This window comes from Sus scrofa, chromosome 2 (assembly GCF_000003025.6).
Source record: "Sus scrofa isolate TJ Tabasco breed Duroc chromosome 2, Sscrofa11.1, whole genome shotgun sequence".
Taxonomy (NCBI): Eukaryota; Metazoa; Chordata; class Mammalia; order Artiodactyla; family Suidae; genus Sus; species Sus scrofa.
In genome coordinates this window covers 126,660,605-126,678,999 of record NC_010444.4, presented here as the reverse complement: position 1 = coordinate 126,678,999, position 18,395 = coordinate 126,660,605, and the positions used below count along the sequence as shown (strand labels likewise).

The 18,395-nt window shown below is 42.8% G+C and overlaps 1 protein-coding gene across 5 annotated transcripts in view; it reads right to left on the bottom strand.

Annotated features, from left to right (window-relative positions):
- PRDM6 (PR/SET domain 6) overlaps window positions 1–18,395 on the bottom strand; it is a 107,048-nt gene that overhangs the window by 33,464 nt on the left and 55,189 nt on the right. For all 5 annotated transcript variants that reach the window (XM_021084683.1, XM_021084687.1, XM_021084686.1 and 2 more), the window contains one exon: window positions 1,360–1,487. In XM_021084683.1, coding sequence (XP_020940342.1) covers window positions 1,360–1,487 — 128 coding nt within the window. The remainder of the gene's footprint in view (window positions 1–1,359; window positions 1,488–18,395) is intronic.

Sequence of the window (18,395 nt, the reverse complement as noted above, 5' to 3'; positions counted from 1 at the left end):
AGTGGGTGAAGCCCATATACAGAGAGTAACCAGATACCGTCGTGCGCGAGGTCATTTAAACCCTTTTGTAATGAAATATAACTGCCTAGGAAACAGAGACAGTGAGTCACATGCTGCCCAAATATGTTCCTTTTGAATTTGGAGGCCTTCCGAGAGCAAGCCAGATTTGTGCAGCCTTTAACCTATAAGGGAAATAAAGTTTTGCATTTTTTTTTTTTAAAGGGCTTCATTTTTAAAAAACAGCAAAAAAAGAAAACGAAAATAAACAGTCATAGGCAGGACTCCAAGTTGCCGAGCAAGGGCCCTTCTGCTTTGATGTGTCTCTGGTGCCTGATAAAGCTAAACAGTTGCTTCTGATTCTAAAGGGAACATGGCTGTTTATAACTGAGGTCATATATTTACATGGCACATGTTTTCGAGGGATTTTGAGAAAAGAAGGCTTAGTGGTAGGGCTCTTTGCCTCTGGGATCTGTTTTTGCCCTTTCGTCTCCGCTCCAGCCACGAGCATTAAGTGGACATGCCTAACCAACAGGTGCACTAGACAGATGTGGCTTAGCACCTGGAAATCCACCTTGCCTCTCTGCCCTGCCCCACCCCCGCCCCTAGGCCTCCTGTGAGACTCAGGGCAGCGGGGGTGGGGGTGGCTCCTCCTCGTCTCTACTTATGCTTTGGGCTTTGCCCAAATATCTCGGGAGACCAGGGCCTTCTCTGTGCTCAGGAACCACCGCAGCCCCTGAAACATACTCTACATCGTCATAGGGCCAAAGCCAAATGCTCTGGCACCTTTTGAGGGCTCAGGAGAGGCTGCTCTGACTCAGCCGAGGCTACTGAACCTAACGGTTTGGGCAAAAACAGCCTTGGGAAGGTTGAGAGTTTTTGGTTTCCCATGCCTGCGTGCAAATGAAACTGCTCCCTCTGGGAGGCAGCCCTGACTGAAGGCGACTGAAAAAGCAAGTGACCTGGGGCTGAATCTGAACTCCTGTTTCCATGTGTGCATGTCGTTGGTTGTGGGGGTTGCCGCTCTGAGTCAGTGAGTTCTAGGGGCTCACCTGGGCCACTGGGACAGTTCGAGTGATGATGTGGAAGGGACTTGACCACATGCATTGAGGGAAAAAGGCCTTCTCCTAGCATCTCTACTCTTGCATTCTCGAGAAATCACTGTTGCAAGAACTAAGGAGATACCACCAACCAAGCAAAAAAAAAATTTCTGCCAGTCCTCGCAGAGTTCTTTAGGACTCCGCGGGCCTTTTGTTTTTTGTTTTTTGGTTTTTTTTTCTCAAAACCAGCAGCAAGCCTGAACTTATAGATGCAAGGCAAAGGGCTTCAGCTCCATAAGTGGTAAATCAAGGTATACTTTACCTGTACTGAACTACTGTTAGATTCTGTTCTCCGCAGTGCCTTGCACATCGGATATACCTCATCCAGCTCGACTTACTAGGTTCCCCACCATCAATAAAGTGCTGTAGTGTCCCATCTTGGTCATATATCTAGAGAAGAGGTCAAAAGGTCAAGTAGTTAGAACGAATCATCAGCAATCATTTTCCCTGCTTCCCTTCGTGTCTTTCTGTGTCGGCTGCAGCAATTTACGGCCCATAGGTTTGCCAGTGCCTACTGATGCTCGTGGAAACTCAACTGGAATAACAAGAGAAAAAAAAAATTTTTTTGGTGATGCGAGTCAATCACGTTTTCCTTATCAAGCCGATCTTCCCTGTGTTAAACATATCTCAGGCATCTCAAGGATGTGAGTGACCATGGTTCCCAAAGAATATTTAACCTATTTTGACAGGCTACTCTTAAGTAATGAGCTGCTGGATAAACAAAGCAAGCTGAGAGGCGAGGCCAGGCTGACATGGCTGGAACATCCACATAAGAGGCCCTCATTTCCAACATGTCACTGTTCGAAGGCACTCAGGAGGCAGCGACTGTCTATTCAACAAGCTGGGTGACATGTGGCAAAAGTTAGGGAGCTGCATTGCACTGATAAAACAGACTCTGATTTGGATGAAAGAAATGGATTCTCACCTCGCAGAAGATGTAGGACTTCAGCTGTCAGGACCTGAAACTATTAGGAGAGGAGTCATCAAAAAAGAGAGACCCTCGCAAAGGGAATGAAAAAATAATCATAACTGTTTCTTATGGATTTTAAATGTCTTAGCAGAGGTTGGTCTACTAACTATTGCCTTAGGTCATGTCAAGAAGCTTTTCTTTCCAGATCATCACAACCAAGGAAACGGAAGCTGCTTCAAACCAGGCCAGGAGCGTGGGACAAAAAGTCTTCTGCAAAACAAGCGGCCAGCCCAGCACACACGGAGTCAGTGCTGACAGCAGAGACAGTCAGCTCCCACTTCCAGAAACCAGGGTCAGCCCTGGGCACCTTGGAGGAGTTGGGGGTGGGGGGCTACTTATGTACAGCAACTCTAGAAGGTCATGCTCAGGTCTGGGGGCATCCTGGAAGCAAGGGTACAGTTCTCCGAAGAACCACGTCAAAACTGGACCTTTTCAGATAACATCAGCAGTGAGATTCTGGTAGCTACTGGGGTGTTCAGCAGAGCATTCTGAGAAATTCTGTCTCTTAACTTTTGCTAATCAGCCTTTTCACTTTTCCTTTCCAAAGAGACACAGAGAATAAGTCTCACAGAGAGCCTCACTGGTTACATTTAGGCCCTCAAAGCCATAGGGTCATTCATATTAATTTAGCTCAGTATTTCTATTCTGGGAGCCAAAGGACTTAGTGATGACAGTACTTTTTATCATCACCAGTCATTTTAAACCAGCTGATTTTTTTTTTGGCTTTTCTTGAACTCATTTGTCTTCATCCCAATCTTTCTACTAAGCCCCACAAATATAAAAGAGACAGCCCTCTAATAAATGCAATTGCTGGAGAAGTTACGACTGAGTAGTGTGCCAGACTGATCACAGCTGATAATCAATGCAGCCTGAGAAGAATGGAGAGATTACTGGATTATATTCCCTTTCAGATTAATGACTTTAAATTCCTAGTTTGGGGATGATGGCAGAGAGTGGGAACATTTCATGGGGTGGATACATCTGCTACATGAACCATTTAATGACAGATTTCACATTTAGGTTAGATGATGACACCGTAGTTATGTGGTTGGTCTTGTATTTGTTTTCATTTTAGGAAACTGTTGCAAAGACTCAAAGTCTCAACCCTGAGTCTACTGTTGACAGCCCGTGTGACAGTGAACAAAGCGATCCTTGAAAGCTACTGTTTATCTATAATGGAGCCCCAAATGGTGATGACCTAGCCTTCTGCCCTCTCCCTTCCCCATGAACAAACCTTCTGTGACAGTTGCTAGTGAAAATAATTATGAAGCATTTCAAGAAATACAATTCTCCTTCATGCTTCTAGCCAATGGCATCAACAACTTTCTAGCCAATGGCATCAACAACTAAAACTTTTTTTTTTTTTTTTTTTTGCTTATAAGGGCCGCACTCACAGCAAATGGAGATTCCCAGGCTCAGGGTCGAATCTGAGCTACAGCTGCTGGCCACAGCCACAACCACAACAACGTCAGATCCAAGCCGCATCTGCAACCTACACCACAGCTCACAGCAATGCCAGATCCTTAACCCACTGAGCAAAGCCAGGGATTGAACCCACCACCTCATGGTTCCCCATCAGATTCGTTTCCACTGCGCCACAACAGGAACTCCAAAACTCAGCGATTATAAGCAGGGGGGCAGGAGCGAGGAGCTGCCTTGAGGGTTGGCTGATTTGAATGCCAGACAATGCTAGTCACTCTCAAAAATGAGTATAGGAGTTCCCTGGTGGCTCAGTTCATTAAGGATCTGCTGTCGCATGAGTTTGATCCCCAGCCCAGGAACTTCCACGTGTTGTGGGTGTGGCAAAAAAAAAAAAGTGAGTATAACAGAGTGTTTCCTCCCATACCATTTCAGCAATAATTTCCTTAAACTAAGCATACTGTGATTATAGGAATCCTACAGTTTTTGCCTGCCTGGTGAAACTGCTGTTTGCCTTGAGGAAACGTAGATGGCTATTTTTCATGCTTTTCTCAAATATCACACAACGGACTCACTGCATGAGGCTGAGCCTCCCTGGCTTTATTCAGCCTGATACCGATAGTACACACTACTGCACATACAACTCTGATGACCATCTCATGGACCCCATTAGATCCCACCAGAGTGCACCCAGAACTTCGGAAACTCATTCAACCTCGACGCTCTTCTTTCCCCAGCCCCAGAGCCCAGTCCTCACCAAAGCCAGTTGAATTTGCCTCTTAAATACCTTCCACATGCAACCATCACTCCCTGGCCCTCGCCACCATCCGAGCCTAAACCAGCATCCCCTCTTACCTGAAGGACCACAACTGTCCCTGAATTTTCCTCAGGCCCTTCCAACCTGGGCTCTAAACTACAGCCGGAGTGATCTTTCAAAACACCAACATGCTGTGCATCTCACCCCAAATAAAAGCTTTGTAAGTCTCATAAAATCTCAAGTTATAACAATACATATTCGCCGCATGTGTGATTTCCTCGACGGGGCTCGTCATGCTAACTGGGCAGCATCTCCTGCTGAAGTTATTTAGAGAGGCTGGCTGAGAACATGTGCCTTTGCATCTGTCTTAAGACCATCCCCAGCCCTTTCGGACCTGCGCTGTTAGGAGTTAACATTTAAATTGTGTTTCCTGCAAGAGAAACAATGGGCCAGAAAGCTGTGATGCCTGTTTCGGTTTATTTTTCTAACAGAAGCAGAATAAAATGATTGGGAAAACCAGGATACCCACAGGTGAGCACCAAAGAGGAATTAGACCTTCTCAGATAAACTCTGGGTCCTAATTTGGGCCCTATTATTTCTCTCCATCATTAGCACAACTTTGTTTCCATTTAAGACCTTGGTTTAAAAAAAAATTCTTTCAGACGTTCCCATTGTGGCTCAGTGGGTTAAGAACCTGATATAGTGTCCATGAGGATGTGAGTTTGATTCCTAGCCTGGCTCAGTGTGTTAAGGATCCAAGATTGCCACAAGGTGGCTTGGATCCAGAGGTGGCTGTGGCTGCGGTGTAGGCCAGCAGCTGCAGCTCCGATTCTACCCCTAGCCTGGGAATTTCCATATGCCACAGGTGCAGCAGTAAAAAGAAGGGGGGGGGATGGGTTGTGATGATCGTTGTACAACTATAAATAAAATTCATTGAGTTAAAAGCCAAAAAAGTAAATGAAAGAGGGGTATAAAATTCTGCATGTATCTGAACTATACAAGGACATTGTCCCTGTATCCAAATGGGCTGACATTACTTCTTCTAGAAGAGAAGGACCCACAAGTGGGAAAATGCTGCTGTAGATTTCACTCTAGAGCAGCTGCAACAATTTCAAGATTGGGAGGTTGCTCTTGGAGGCTGCCTTAACATCTACATTTGTGTAACACAAAATGTAATTTTAAGTTAGCTACCTCATAGATCTAAAACATTTAAGGAATTTAAGAAGAGGTATTAATGCCAAGACCAAAAGTTGTTTTGTTTTCATTACTTTTCAAAAGATTTAAAATGAGCAGAAAAAAATATCAAAACCCATGCACAAAATGTTCAGACAATCTTCTCAGGACTGACAAAAATGTTGAAATTTTATTTATTCCAATGATGAGAATGAAGGTAAGAGTTAAATTGAGATTAGGGAAAAAGTCCTGGAAAGAACACTTGAATCAAGAATAGTTTTGCTAAAAACTGGGCACTTTATTCTGAATGATTATGAACAAGCAGCATTTTATTATTTGCTCTGTTTTTTTCTAAGCAAGATGAAAAAAATGACCCTCTGGAGGTAAGGGAAATGCATGTCAGAAACACACAGGACACTTAGTAGGAAAAGGATTAAATCTTATAATGGAAAACCCTCAAAACTGTAGAAAGTATACTTGGCATATTTGTTTTAGAAAGCTAGTCCTAGCACTGCTGAAAGGGAGAATAAAATGTCACAGTCACACTGGAGAACATTTTGGCAATACTGAAAGAAAGGTGACAATGCATATATCCTGTGACTCAGCAATTTCACCTCTAGGAAAATTCTCCAATGAAACTCTGATGCATGTGACTAAGGAGACAAGTTTACAGGCCATCATTGCAGCGCAGCTTATAACATTAAATAATTAGAAGTAACAGAATACTCAGAATACTCCATCCTCAGAAGCACAAATTAATTGTGGTTTATGTATTCAACAAAAAAGTATGAAACACTTAAAATGAATGAACCAAGTCTTTTTGTCTTAAGATAAACATCACAAATGTAATGCTGATTGAGAAAGCCAGGTTGCAGATGGATGCATATGATACCATTTGTTAACATTTCAAAATACACAAAATATTTTATACTATATGTAGTATATGGTATACGTAATATTTATATATTTTATATAGTATATATAATTACACTAATAATATATTTTATAAGAGTGTATATTATAGCACACATATATCATTATACCTGTCTATATGTAGCTGTACATATAGTACAATTCTGAAAAGACCACTAGAAAGATTCAAGATTACTCCATCAGAGTACGGGCCTTGGGAAAGAACAGAATGGCAGGAAAACAAAGGGAACTAACATTTATCTGAAATGCTTCATTTTTCTTCAAAAGAAACAAAAACAAAACCCTGAAGCAAATATGGCAAAGAGTTGACAATTTTTTGGTGGCCTGTGTCTTGGCATTTATATATTTCACTTTGTATTTTTCTGTTTTTTTTTTTTTTAAAGAGAAAAAAAATGAAAAGAAAGCCTAACCATTTGTCTTTGTACTTCAGTTTCTGCATGTGGTGTTAAAACAGAGAAACCGACTCTCTTACCCAAAGTTAAAAACTGTATCTGTGTTACCCTCCTGGGAGACTCTTGGAAATATGTATCACTACATTATCAGCCACTGATTTCTTCCCTAATTGTTTTGCTGCTATTTTAAAACTTCAGCTTCTGGTCTGTACTTTTTATCGTGTATCAATGAGAGTAGAAAGATAACGGGGAGAGCTCATTCTTACCTTTTTAAGGGCATGTTTATAGTTTTCAATCCAATAATATTTACCGAAATGCCATACAAGTGGTTGAGATAATGATCACACAAATTGTCACTCATTATAAACCACTCTTGGCATTAACCAAAAACCACCAGGCAGAAGGCGTTTCATTGCAATCCTGAGGATCAGGAAACTACTTTCTCCTACAGTCTTATTTTCTGAGAGAGGAAGCTACTTTAGATGAGAAAAACATGAGTAAAAACTGCAGCAGGGTTGTGTGTTAAAAACAGTGGTTACCAGAGTTCCCGCTGGGACACAAAGGGATAGGTGGAGTCTCTGCAGCGCCAGAATGGAGGTTCGATCCCCAGCCTGGCACAGTGGGTTAAAGGATCCTGTGTTGCCGCAACTGCCACGTAGGGTCACAACTACGGCTCAGATCCGATCCCTGACCAAGAACTCCATACGCCTCCAGGCAGCCAAAAAACAAAAGGAAAAAGTTCCTTACAAACACTGGTCTACCGCTTTGTCATTGATGAATGCTGCCAACTTACATTAACAATAATACGAATCATAGAAACAATGTGAGCTTGTGACTGACTCGGGCCCATTTTAACAATACCCCAAGAAAACCTCTTTTCCAAATGACAGCAATTTGTATATATTCTGCTAAGTCTGAGCAATCTTTTCTCTCAACCAAGATTTGCAAACTTGTGGTTCTCAGGCTGAATTCAGACAAGTGATCGATTTTGATTTCCCTTCAGAGTGTTTTAAAAAATCTGGAAATTTCACCTAATTTCTAGTTTTTTCTTGAGGGGAAAAAAAAAAAAGATGGGTCCCCATTCTCAGGCACTATAGCCGAGGGGAGAAAATTTGACCCCTTTAGATGAGCCACAAGCTTTTCTCCTCCAACTCCCTACTCCTCTCTATCGTCTTCCTCTAACTTACTTAGCTGCTTGGCCTCATTAAGCACTGACGCTGGTAATCCCAGCTGTAAAGGAATGATGGCTACCCCTGAAAATCAGTCGGCTACAGCTGGGGGTCCTTTCAAGAAAAACTGTTTGAACCGATAGCCTGGAAACACTGCAAATATTCATCACTCCTGCCTTGCCCAAAAGCCATCATCTGACCGAGATTCAAACATTCTATGCCATAGTTTTCCAGGGAGGGGGAGAGCAGAGAAGAGAGTGCATTTCTTTCATTTTTACCAGAAGAGGCTTTCGATGATCTTTTAAAGCAAGAGATCTCTTTTATTTTTTAAATTTTTTAAATATAGTTGATTTACAATGTTCTATCAATTTCTGCTGTACGGTGAAGTGACCCAGCTATACATACATATACCTTCTCTTTTTCTCCTTATCCTCCATCATGCTCTGTCACAAGTGATTAGACAGAGTTCCCTGTGCTACCCGGAAGATCTAAGTGCTTATCCACTCCAAATGCTATAGTTTCAAAGAAGTCTTCAATGTAATTACCCTATAAAAACAGATAAAAAGAAAATCACCCTGGTCCCCTCTAAAAACAGATAAAAAGAAAGTCCACAGGAAGCACCCCACCAGCTTCGTTTAGCCCAACTTTCCGCTCCAAGGAAGTCTCTGGGGCATCACCAAGGGCGTGCAGTTGGCTGTTGTAAAAACCACAGGCAGAGCACTTGCTCCACTAGAGAGGCTCCAGGCACCAATTCTTCTGCTAGAACCACTAAGTATCTCAGTTAAATTTAGAGGCCAGAAAAATCAGATTCGGAAGTGTCCTGGAAGACCATCTGTTCCATCCTGAGTAGTTTACAGTCAGCCCTTGGTATCCGCCTGAGTTCCGTGTGTTCGGATTCAGCTGCTTATGGAGGATTTGAAGATGCAGAGCACTGACTGCACTAGGCCAGTTTACACACAGAGCTTGAGCATCCACAGATCCCAGGGTCCACGGTGGATCCTGTCACCCATGATCCCTTGCAGATATTGAGGGTCAACTATATACATAAGGAAATGGGGTTCCCAAAAGGTGGTGACTTAGGCAAACTGAAACTCTAGTCAATGGCAGAATGAGACGTCCTCACACTTCATTTAATCCTGCAAAACCCTCGAATGAGCCAAGGACCTTAAGCAAAAGGATCTTCATTTATAACCCAAACATTAATCTTCTTTTCCCAGAACCTGAGACTCTGAATTTTGGCATGGGAATAAAAAGGGGAAAAAAATGATTCAAAGGTTTTTTTTGAAAGGATTAGCCAGTTTTCAAAGAGTCTGAGGACATCTCAGGCTTCCTTTCCTAGGATTACACATGGCGGCATGTCCCTGTGCCAAGGCCCCATACAGAAGCATTGGGTCATGTGCTGAAATCTCACCTTCCTTCAGTTCTTCCCAAAAAGCTGAGGTGAGGGTGTATGTTTTTTGCCCAAACATCTAACACAAGGCCTAACACAGTGAAGGAACTCAAAACACGCTGAAGTGAACTGAACTGAATTCTCACAATAGCTCTATAGCTTCTTAAAGAGCTTAGGTTGTATTCAAAGCTTGAGAAGAAATCGCCACCAAATCCAATTAAAAACTTTGTTCTGAGCACTGGCAACCAGGGCTCTTTAAAGAAAACAGTGCATCCTTTCAGAACCTAACTTCTTTCGGTTCTGTAAAAGGCAAAGGTGATTTTCATGTGATGATTAAAAGGTAACAAACAATTATCACAGAAAAGGGCCAAGAAGAGGTCTTTGGAATTTTCCCAGATGAGACCTCTGAACCTGGTACCATTTTAATTCCTTTCACAGCACATGGAGGATCCCTGGGAGAAAAGACACGATGAGGGTTTTTCAAATCTCTTCTACCTGTTCTCCACACAGTGGCTAAAAAGATGCCTATAAAGATGGCTCCATCTTTCTAGAGAATTCAGAAATGAGGGCTTCGATAATCATGTGTACTAGTTATTTGAGAAACTCAATTGAAAACCATACTGTTTTCCAAGATGGATAAAAATGTTTTACTGTGAGACTCCTCTGTATCAGAAGACCGAAGTGAAATATTTTGTGACACAACTATTTACACAAAAGAACACTTCTTGACAGTTGGGGCCATGAAAAGTTAAAAAGAGAGAGTGCCTCTGTTGCTAAACACAGGCTCACTTTTAAGAGTAGGGTTGTTAGAGGAGACTTTCTTCAGCCATCACTACAGTTAGATGGGAAACAGCAGCCCCGGCTTCATCTACACACATGCTTGTGGACACTCACCACAAGATAATATGCTCAATGTTTGCAAATCCATTATTGCTAAGATGACAAGACCAGGCGATGACAAGCTCATGGAGGGCAGGAGTGCATTTTGAGAATTTACCCATTCTTACACAAGGCGTTTGCACATACCAGGAAATCAACTTTGTTCAAAGAAAGAGAGAGAGGGAGAAGGAAAAAAATGAGAACGACATAAGGGGAGTATAGAGTAAACCAGTAGTTCTAGTCTACGTTTTTGTTCCCTGGATAAGTCTATCAAATATAAAATATAAAAAATACTGGATTAATGTGAAGACTATCTAGAACACGGGAAGGAAGCCTTTCTTCAGTCAGACATTTTCCGTTTCCTAAAGTTAACGCAGCGTTACAAAAATGTCATCCAAAAGACACAGGCGCCCATGACAACTTGAAGAGCTTTCCTGGAGCATCTCTGTAACTAACCACAAGTGTTTTCATTCATTGCACCTTCAGCCCTCTTACTGAACACCCCCTACCATGTAGGACTACTTGACCTCTGAAGACACCAACAATCCTGGCCAGAGAGGCTCCACCTGACAGTCTACAGGAACAGGAGTAGTCATGTCCACATGAGCACTGAACATGATCAGGGCAGGTCAGCTGCTATGCAGTCAAATGTACCTCGAGGAGGAGCAAGGGACATGTGTGGATGGCAGCCTGGAGCATCAGAACAGGGAGCACTGTCAGCCCTGGCTTCCCGGCAATGTTTCCTAGTCCAGAGAGAGGAAGACAGCAAGAACCACACCACTGACGCCTCTTAACCTCTTTTTTTTTTTTTTTTTTTTAGGGCCACACTTGTGGCATATGGAAGTTCCCAGGCTAAGGGTCAAATCAGAGCTATAGCTGCTGACTTACACCACAGCCACAGCAACACAGAATCTGAGCTGTGTCTGTGATCTGCACTACAGCTCACGGCAATGCTAGATCCTTAAGCCACTGAGCGAGGCCAGGGATCCAACCCAAAACCTCTTGGACACTAGTCAGATTTGATTCGTTTGCACTGCACCCCAACGGGAACTCCCTAACCTCTTTATTTGTCAATTTGCAGCTCAACCTAAGATAAGGCTTGAGAAGAGAGACCACAAAGCAATACTTTGAAAATGAGTGAAGCACTGCCTCCACCCTAACAGAAAAAAAAAGAACAGCAGCTGATGACCAGGTCATACATATTTGGGTGGGATTTTAGTTTATAAAATACTTCCCCACACTTAATGGATCCTTATAACTGACCTTGAAGGTGGGCTGGCACATGTATTCCACAGATAAAGAAACTCTGGGCTGGGCAAGGAGAAATGACTTGCCCACAGTCATACAGTTGGTATGTGAGTGTGACAAGAAGGAAATCCCCTCGAATCATGAGCCACCATGTTACTGCTTTTTCCATCACATCCCATTTGTCCCATCAGGGAGAAACAGAGAGCTTTTTCATTAGAAGCACCTGAAACTCTTCAAATGAAGGAATGAGGCCCATGAAAGTGTTCATAACGATGAGCAATGTCGTTTATCAAATTCCCGTTTTCCGAGTAAATGTCATTTTTGTGAGAACGACCCAAACCCACAGTTAAATTTACACAAAGCAACCACGTGGTGGATAAAGAACCACTCCCCTACTGTACGAAAACCCACATTCCTTCCACTGACAGAGGGCCATAACAACCAGAGCATCAAAAAATGGCCAAACCATAAGTCCGCAGATGAAAATACATATTCCCAAATGACAGCTTCCTCCTTAAAGCAAATACTTGTTAGTGCGGCTACATTTATTTATGTTCCGCTTTCAACGTTTGCCTCAAATATATACTACTTTATATGTTTTTTTCCATGTCAATAACTTCTCCCTCAATTCGAATTAATGTATTTTGTTATTTTAAAAAAGAAAACTCTTTCTTCCCATTTTGGTTTGGTGTATTTTTTTTGGGAATGTCTGGAATGCCAAGGTTTTGAGATGAGGCTTCAAAGGTCAAGTAATAAATGCTCCATAAAATAAATGAGTAATGGTTATATACACCGTTGCCGTATTTTCAGTAATGCTGATATAAAGCTGTATACTGTACTTTGTCAATTCCCATTCATCAAGTTCTAGAAATATTAGAAAATCATTAGAGGTTTATGTTGAGTTTGCAGATAATACTAACATATAAGTCAAGACTGAAATATGGTAATCAGAAAAACAGTTGAAAAGTGTCAATGAACTGTAAAACACCCATGGTGGTGTTTGTGAAGCCTGCATCAGAGCCGGCCGAGTGAAGAGATGAGGTTGCAGGCTAGCAGGGGACAGTGAGAGAGTGAAGTTCCAGCACAGAGATCGGGAGCTTCCCAGAGCTCCTGAGCATTTACTGAGCTCCTGAGATCTGCCCCCTTATCTCCGAGGACGGCAGTGGTCATCCAGACAAAGCCTGCCATCCATCAATCTGGAGTCTTCTTCAGACAGCCTCTGTCTGTTGATCAGAGGAAGACTTTGGGGAATCAGGACTGCATTATCAGGACTTTGTCTGTGATCTGAACAAGCCACTGAACCTTTAACTTTTCACTTGGCAGAATCATATACGCTGGAAAAGTCCTGACAGTTCATTCATTTTGCTCCATCCTGGAGCCAGCTGATGTCTGACTGGGGAGACCCACCCTCTTTGATGTTGTCCTCTTTTGAGAGAGCCCTGCTGTGAAAAAAAATTTTATCCCTCCAAATTAAAGAGAAATATTTCTGCATCCAGCTGTTAGCTGTGACATGTTTGCCATTATTCAGGGCACTGGCTTGGTGCCATCCACGGACGCGGCAGCAAACCCATCTTTCTCCCTCTCCTCCATAGCGGCAATAATATCCACACTGCAGAACTGTCTCCAGTGTCCACACATCGTCCACACAAAAAGGAAAATACCGCTAATCCTACACGGCTAAGAACTGCCTTGGAAATATTTTCATGCAACGATTTATTTTTCATTTCCTTTTTTTCTTTTGTACATCAGCACTAATGTCTTTCGCAAGAAAGAATTTCATAAAATTCTTTGCCATAAGCCACTCATTTAAATATTGCTTCAATTTGGTGTTTGTTTTTTTTAAAATCCAGTTTTAATTAAAGAAGTCCTGACCGCTAGTAAATACACTTACAAATGAAATGAATTTAGAGCCTATGAAAACTTGTTTCATACGTACTAAGTCCCCTTTTAAAAATGGACCTTTGTCGGTGGAGAGAACTCTGTGTAAGTGAAGAAAACCTCTCATGAAAGCTTGAATAAACATTTAGATCTAAGCAAGCAAGAAAGCCTTTATCTTTCTCTATTTTTTAAATGTGATCGGGGGCTTATAAAGATTGCTTCCATGAATTGTGTGTATTATAAACAAAGGGCAGCTCACAGCATTAGCATGTTTTTCTCCATATACTGAGATGAATGTGCAAAACCCCACAGTTTCCAGCTACCTTCCCATGCTGGCCCTTCTCTATCTTCTCTCTCATTTTTACTTCTGCTGAAGTGGAAAGGGATCCGTGGAACCAGATCTCAACGCTGAGCTTCAGAGAATCCTGCCTCGTGCGGCTGATCTCAGACTCCAATGAACAAGCACGGCTACCCACCACCTTTTCCCAAATCAGTGAGAGGTGGGTTTTGAAGAAAATCAACAATAAGAAAAACATGCTCTATGTGAAAAAGTATCAATATTGGAAAACTACACCACAGGGAAATCTGAATGAACGTACTTCTACAGTTGGCAAAACAAAGCCTTGATTTTCCACCAAGCAGGAAAGGGGACCATTATTTTGTTAAAATTATCGGAGAAATATTACCAAGTGTGAACTGGTGGAATGTGCACATCCAAACAGTTCTACACATGAGGATGATACACCAAACAGTTCTACACATGAGGGCTATGGAAGAACACAGGAAAGTTACTGCACAGACGGCGGCAACCACTTGAATTCTTCTTGTGGTTCATGCACTGTATCTCGCGGGGTGCTGTTTAACCCTCACTGTAGTGGAAATTTCTGGTTTATAAATTCTAAGGGGTATGAGACTGTACAGACCTTTAGACCTCGATGAAAATGATGAAGGATCTTACACTTCAACATGGTAGCTACCAAAGAATACAGTTCCCAAGAAGCCACTTGGACCAGAGCCTAGAAGCAAATCGTGATGTTAGACAGCAATCGTATTAAAAAACTTACAAGGTATTAAGGGGGGACTGCCTGCAAAGAGAATGTCCCTAAAAAATCAGAGAGAGGCTACTTCCACATAGGTCCAGACACACACACACACACTCACACACACACACACATACCCAGACCCTGGGGCTCACCCGCTTATTTTAGTAAGAACTTTCTGAAGACACAGAACGTTTGTTCCAATGAAATCATGGTTTCCTACGGTTTTACTTCTTTTCAGAGTAGTCTACAGCTTTATTTCTTCGCTGAAATGTGTCACTCTCTAAATTATTATGTTTTCCCAAGTCTACGACATTCTTTTCCTAACCACACCAATAAAGTGTGATTGTCAGACACGCTTTATTAAGGGGAAAGTGACCATCTGTAGAGGGTAGAAAACATATTTTCAGATCTTAAATAACTGAGGAGACATTCCTTACGTCAAGTTGGGACAGTCCCAAGCATGCACTCAATTCCCGGTTCACACCATCATGCCCTGGATCACAGGAGAATGGAAGAAACGAAACCAAGCTGAGAGTCAAGCTGCTTGAGAAAGTGAGGGCATGAAGGCTGCAGCAGGTATAGACCAAGTGGTTCCCCAGGGAGAGGCCCCTGAGCTTGCAGTCCTCTCTCCCAAGGTAACTCTTACAGGAAAAAAATCCCGTGAAATTGCAAGTTTGTGGAGTAAGGACACAGATCTCCCCATCAAGATCCAGAAGGTGAGGGCACTGCGCTTCGAATGAGGACTTCTGAATCCCCAGACAGCATTCTTCCAGCAAATATTTATTTATTTATTTAATTTTATTTCAGAGCTGCACCCACAGCATATGGAGGTTCCCAGGCTAGGGGTGGAATCAGAGTTGCAGCTGCCAGCCTACCCTACAGCCACAGCAACGCGGGATCTGAACGGCATCTTCGACCTATACCACAGCTCACAGCAACACCAGATTCCCAACCCACTAAGCAAGGCCAAGGATTGAATCTCCATCCCCATGGCTACTACTCAGATTCGTTTCTGCTGAGTCATGACAGGAACTCCTCAGCAAACACTTAGAAAGCAGCTACGACGTCCCAGCCACAGTGCTCAGGGTAGGACAGTAAAACCTGAAGACACAGTCCCTGCCCTCAAGCAATTTACAGTTCAACGGGAGAGATACAGACCTAAACAAAGCAGAAGTCATTTACTCTGGCACAGACAATCTAGACATTTTCCCAACCAATCTTTGAACATTTGTTGTCTAGAGGGGGCTTCCTAGGTGTAGAAGGGTAATCCATTACAATTGTGGGGGAAAAAAAAAAAAATCAGAACTTAGAGTGAAAGCTTGTTATTTAAATGAACTGTAGAATGTGAAGGCAGCATTAAACAAATGTTTGATTAAAATCTTCCAGGCTAGAGCCTCAATGAAGGCAAAGATAAAATCTGTCTTATTTGCTACAGTGTCCCTAGTGGTTAACACAGAGCTCGGTATGCTGTAGTACTTGGTGCTCAATAAATGTTTATTGGTTATCTGGTTTGGTGGATAGGTAGGTGGGTGGATGGATGGATGGTGGATGGGTGGGTAGATGAGTGGGTAGGTGGATAGATGGATAAAAGGGTGGTTGGATGGGCGGCTCTCTACATAAATTAATGGATGGAGAGATAGAAGGATACAGATGAGAGAGTAGGATGTTTCTAGGTACCCAAATACTAAGGGCTAGACCATGTCTCTCTGCTCTCTGGCCAGGCCAACACGTCTAAGGCAGAATTGAACATCCAACTGGGAAAAGTTTAACGAACATGATGCTGCCTGAGAAAATGTACTTTGCCTCAGTGGTTAAAATTAACACTCCTTCTATGATGTTTGCCCTTAGTTTTTTGCTTTCATTATTCTAATTTCAGTTTTACTCAGGTATAACTGACAAATGAAACTGTAAGACATTTAAAGTGCATAAAGTAGTAATTTGATACATATTGTGAAAGGATCTTCCCACACCATCTAGTTAATTAACACATCCATCACTTCACATACTTATCACTTTTTTCTTTTTTTTTTTTTTTTTTTGGCAAGAACATTTATGTTCCTTTAAAATTGTCCAAGTGTCTCTGTAGAGTTGAGATCACTACAAAGCAGGTGGGTGGACAATTCGGTCAACGGCAAGGGCAGAGGTACCCAGGGCCTGGCACATACCTGCCTCTCTGCAGTTGGTCCCTCCTCCCATCCCAGCCCCCACATGAGCCCCTGCTGAGGGTCATTGTTACCAACCCTCGTCTTCCCTTTAGGTGGCTCTTTTTCTACCCTCCGTCATGCTTCTGACCTCTCTTGCAGGCCCAGTGCTCACTCTCATCAGGCTTCCAGTAGCTGAGATTTATGCCAGGTTGTGACCATAGGTCAAGACGCTGTTACTGGAAAGAATATTTGAATTTCAAGCTTTACCTTCAAGTGAGGCCTGAAAGGGGGTATGCCCTTTTAAAGGAATTTGAAGTATCATAGTTACAGGCTGAAGTCATCCTGGGAAGGACAAATGAGCATCCCTCAGACCCTTCTGTTGCACAGATGGTCCCTTTTGGTCCTCTGTAGAGATGCAGGGTGAGGCTGCTGACTGTGATGCTGCAGCTCCAGGACAAAGGCACAGGAGTTTTAAGAAAGGTGGAAGTTTGGAGAAGAAGGTCAGGGATTCTGGGCAACCTCAGCTCCTCCTGCAGAAGAGTTTTCTGCAGATCCTGTCCAGGGGGTGCCAGCAGGGCTATTCAGCCTCACTTATATAAAGAGCCTCAAATGTAGACCTTTGAAGTCATTCCCAAATGAGGTTACACATACAATCACAGAGACAGACTGACAGGATTAAAAGCAGGCGGCCTTTGCACACTCTAGCCTTGGGTCCTTCAACCAGACCACACTGCCTGCAGTGAGCCATAAATTAACATTTTTATAAATCCTGTAATTAACTTATGAATAGCACAAGTATATGTTTCTGGTATTAAAAGCATTAAGTTGTTAAAGGTAAACAGTTAAAGTATATCACTGTTTTTGTAACCCTGTTTGGGTAGTTTCTCATTTTTCCATATATCAAGAACTTCAAAAAAATGGAAGTAGCCCAGGTCTCCACACAGCCTTGGTTAGGGCATGTTAATAAAGCCCCTTTCACAGTTAGGCCCGAGGGCTGGCAAGTGTGCTGTCGGCACTGGGACACAGTGCGTTCCCGCAGAGGGACAGTCCTGTGTTCCAGTCAAGTCTCAAGGCATGATTCCCCGAAAATCCAGCCAAGAGATGTATCCACACTTAATGTCGGGGCCACGAGGTCTGCAAATCCTCTGACCAGTGGAGGTGTGACTAATGTCGGCACTCAAAGAAAAGCAAGCCCCTAAATACCACATTGCTAGAAACTGCACACACAAGTCTGTCCTCCGTGCCCATGATCTCTTCTGACTTGTGTTTGCCCGGGGCGGGGGGTGGGGGGGGATGGATCCGGAGTCTGGGGTGGGTAGATGAACACTGTCACATTGGGAGTGGGTAAGCAATGAGGTCCTGCTGTATAGCACAGGGAACTACAGATCTAATCACTTGTGACCCAACATGATAGAGGATAATGTGAAAAAAAAGAATGTGAATACACATCGAAAAAGAATGGGTCGCTTTTGCTGTACAGCAGAAATCGATGGACTATTGTAAATCAATTATAATAAAAAATGTTTAAATAAATAAATAAAATTTAAAAACAACAAAAAAGAAGCCGCATGGTACTTAATTTTAGACAAGACTCAGGATTCCCTTCTTTCCACAAGAAACAGGTGAGCGCCGAAAGAAGAGAGTGGGAAGAAAGCTCGTACCCTGGGGTCCAGAGGGAGGTTTCAGGCAAGGCTACAAACACCCTGAAGTCAAGAAAATGATAACGTCATCTGGGAAGAAGGTCTGTGAATTTCATCGGGTCCTCAAACCGGGCATGTTTACGCATGCGCACACGCAAACACACACACACACACACACACACAAACTATTGCCAAATTCTACTCCTTTGGATACGAGAGTACAGATTCAGAAAAGCGGGATGAGAGGACCGGTGGATGAGCCC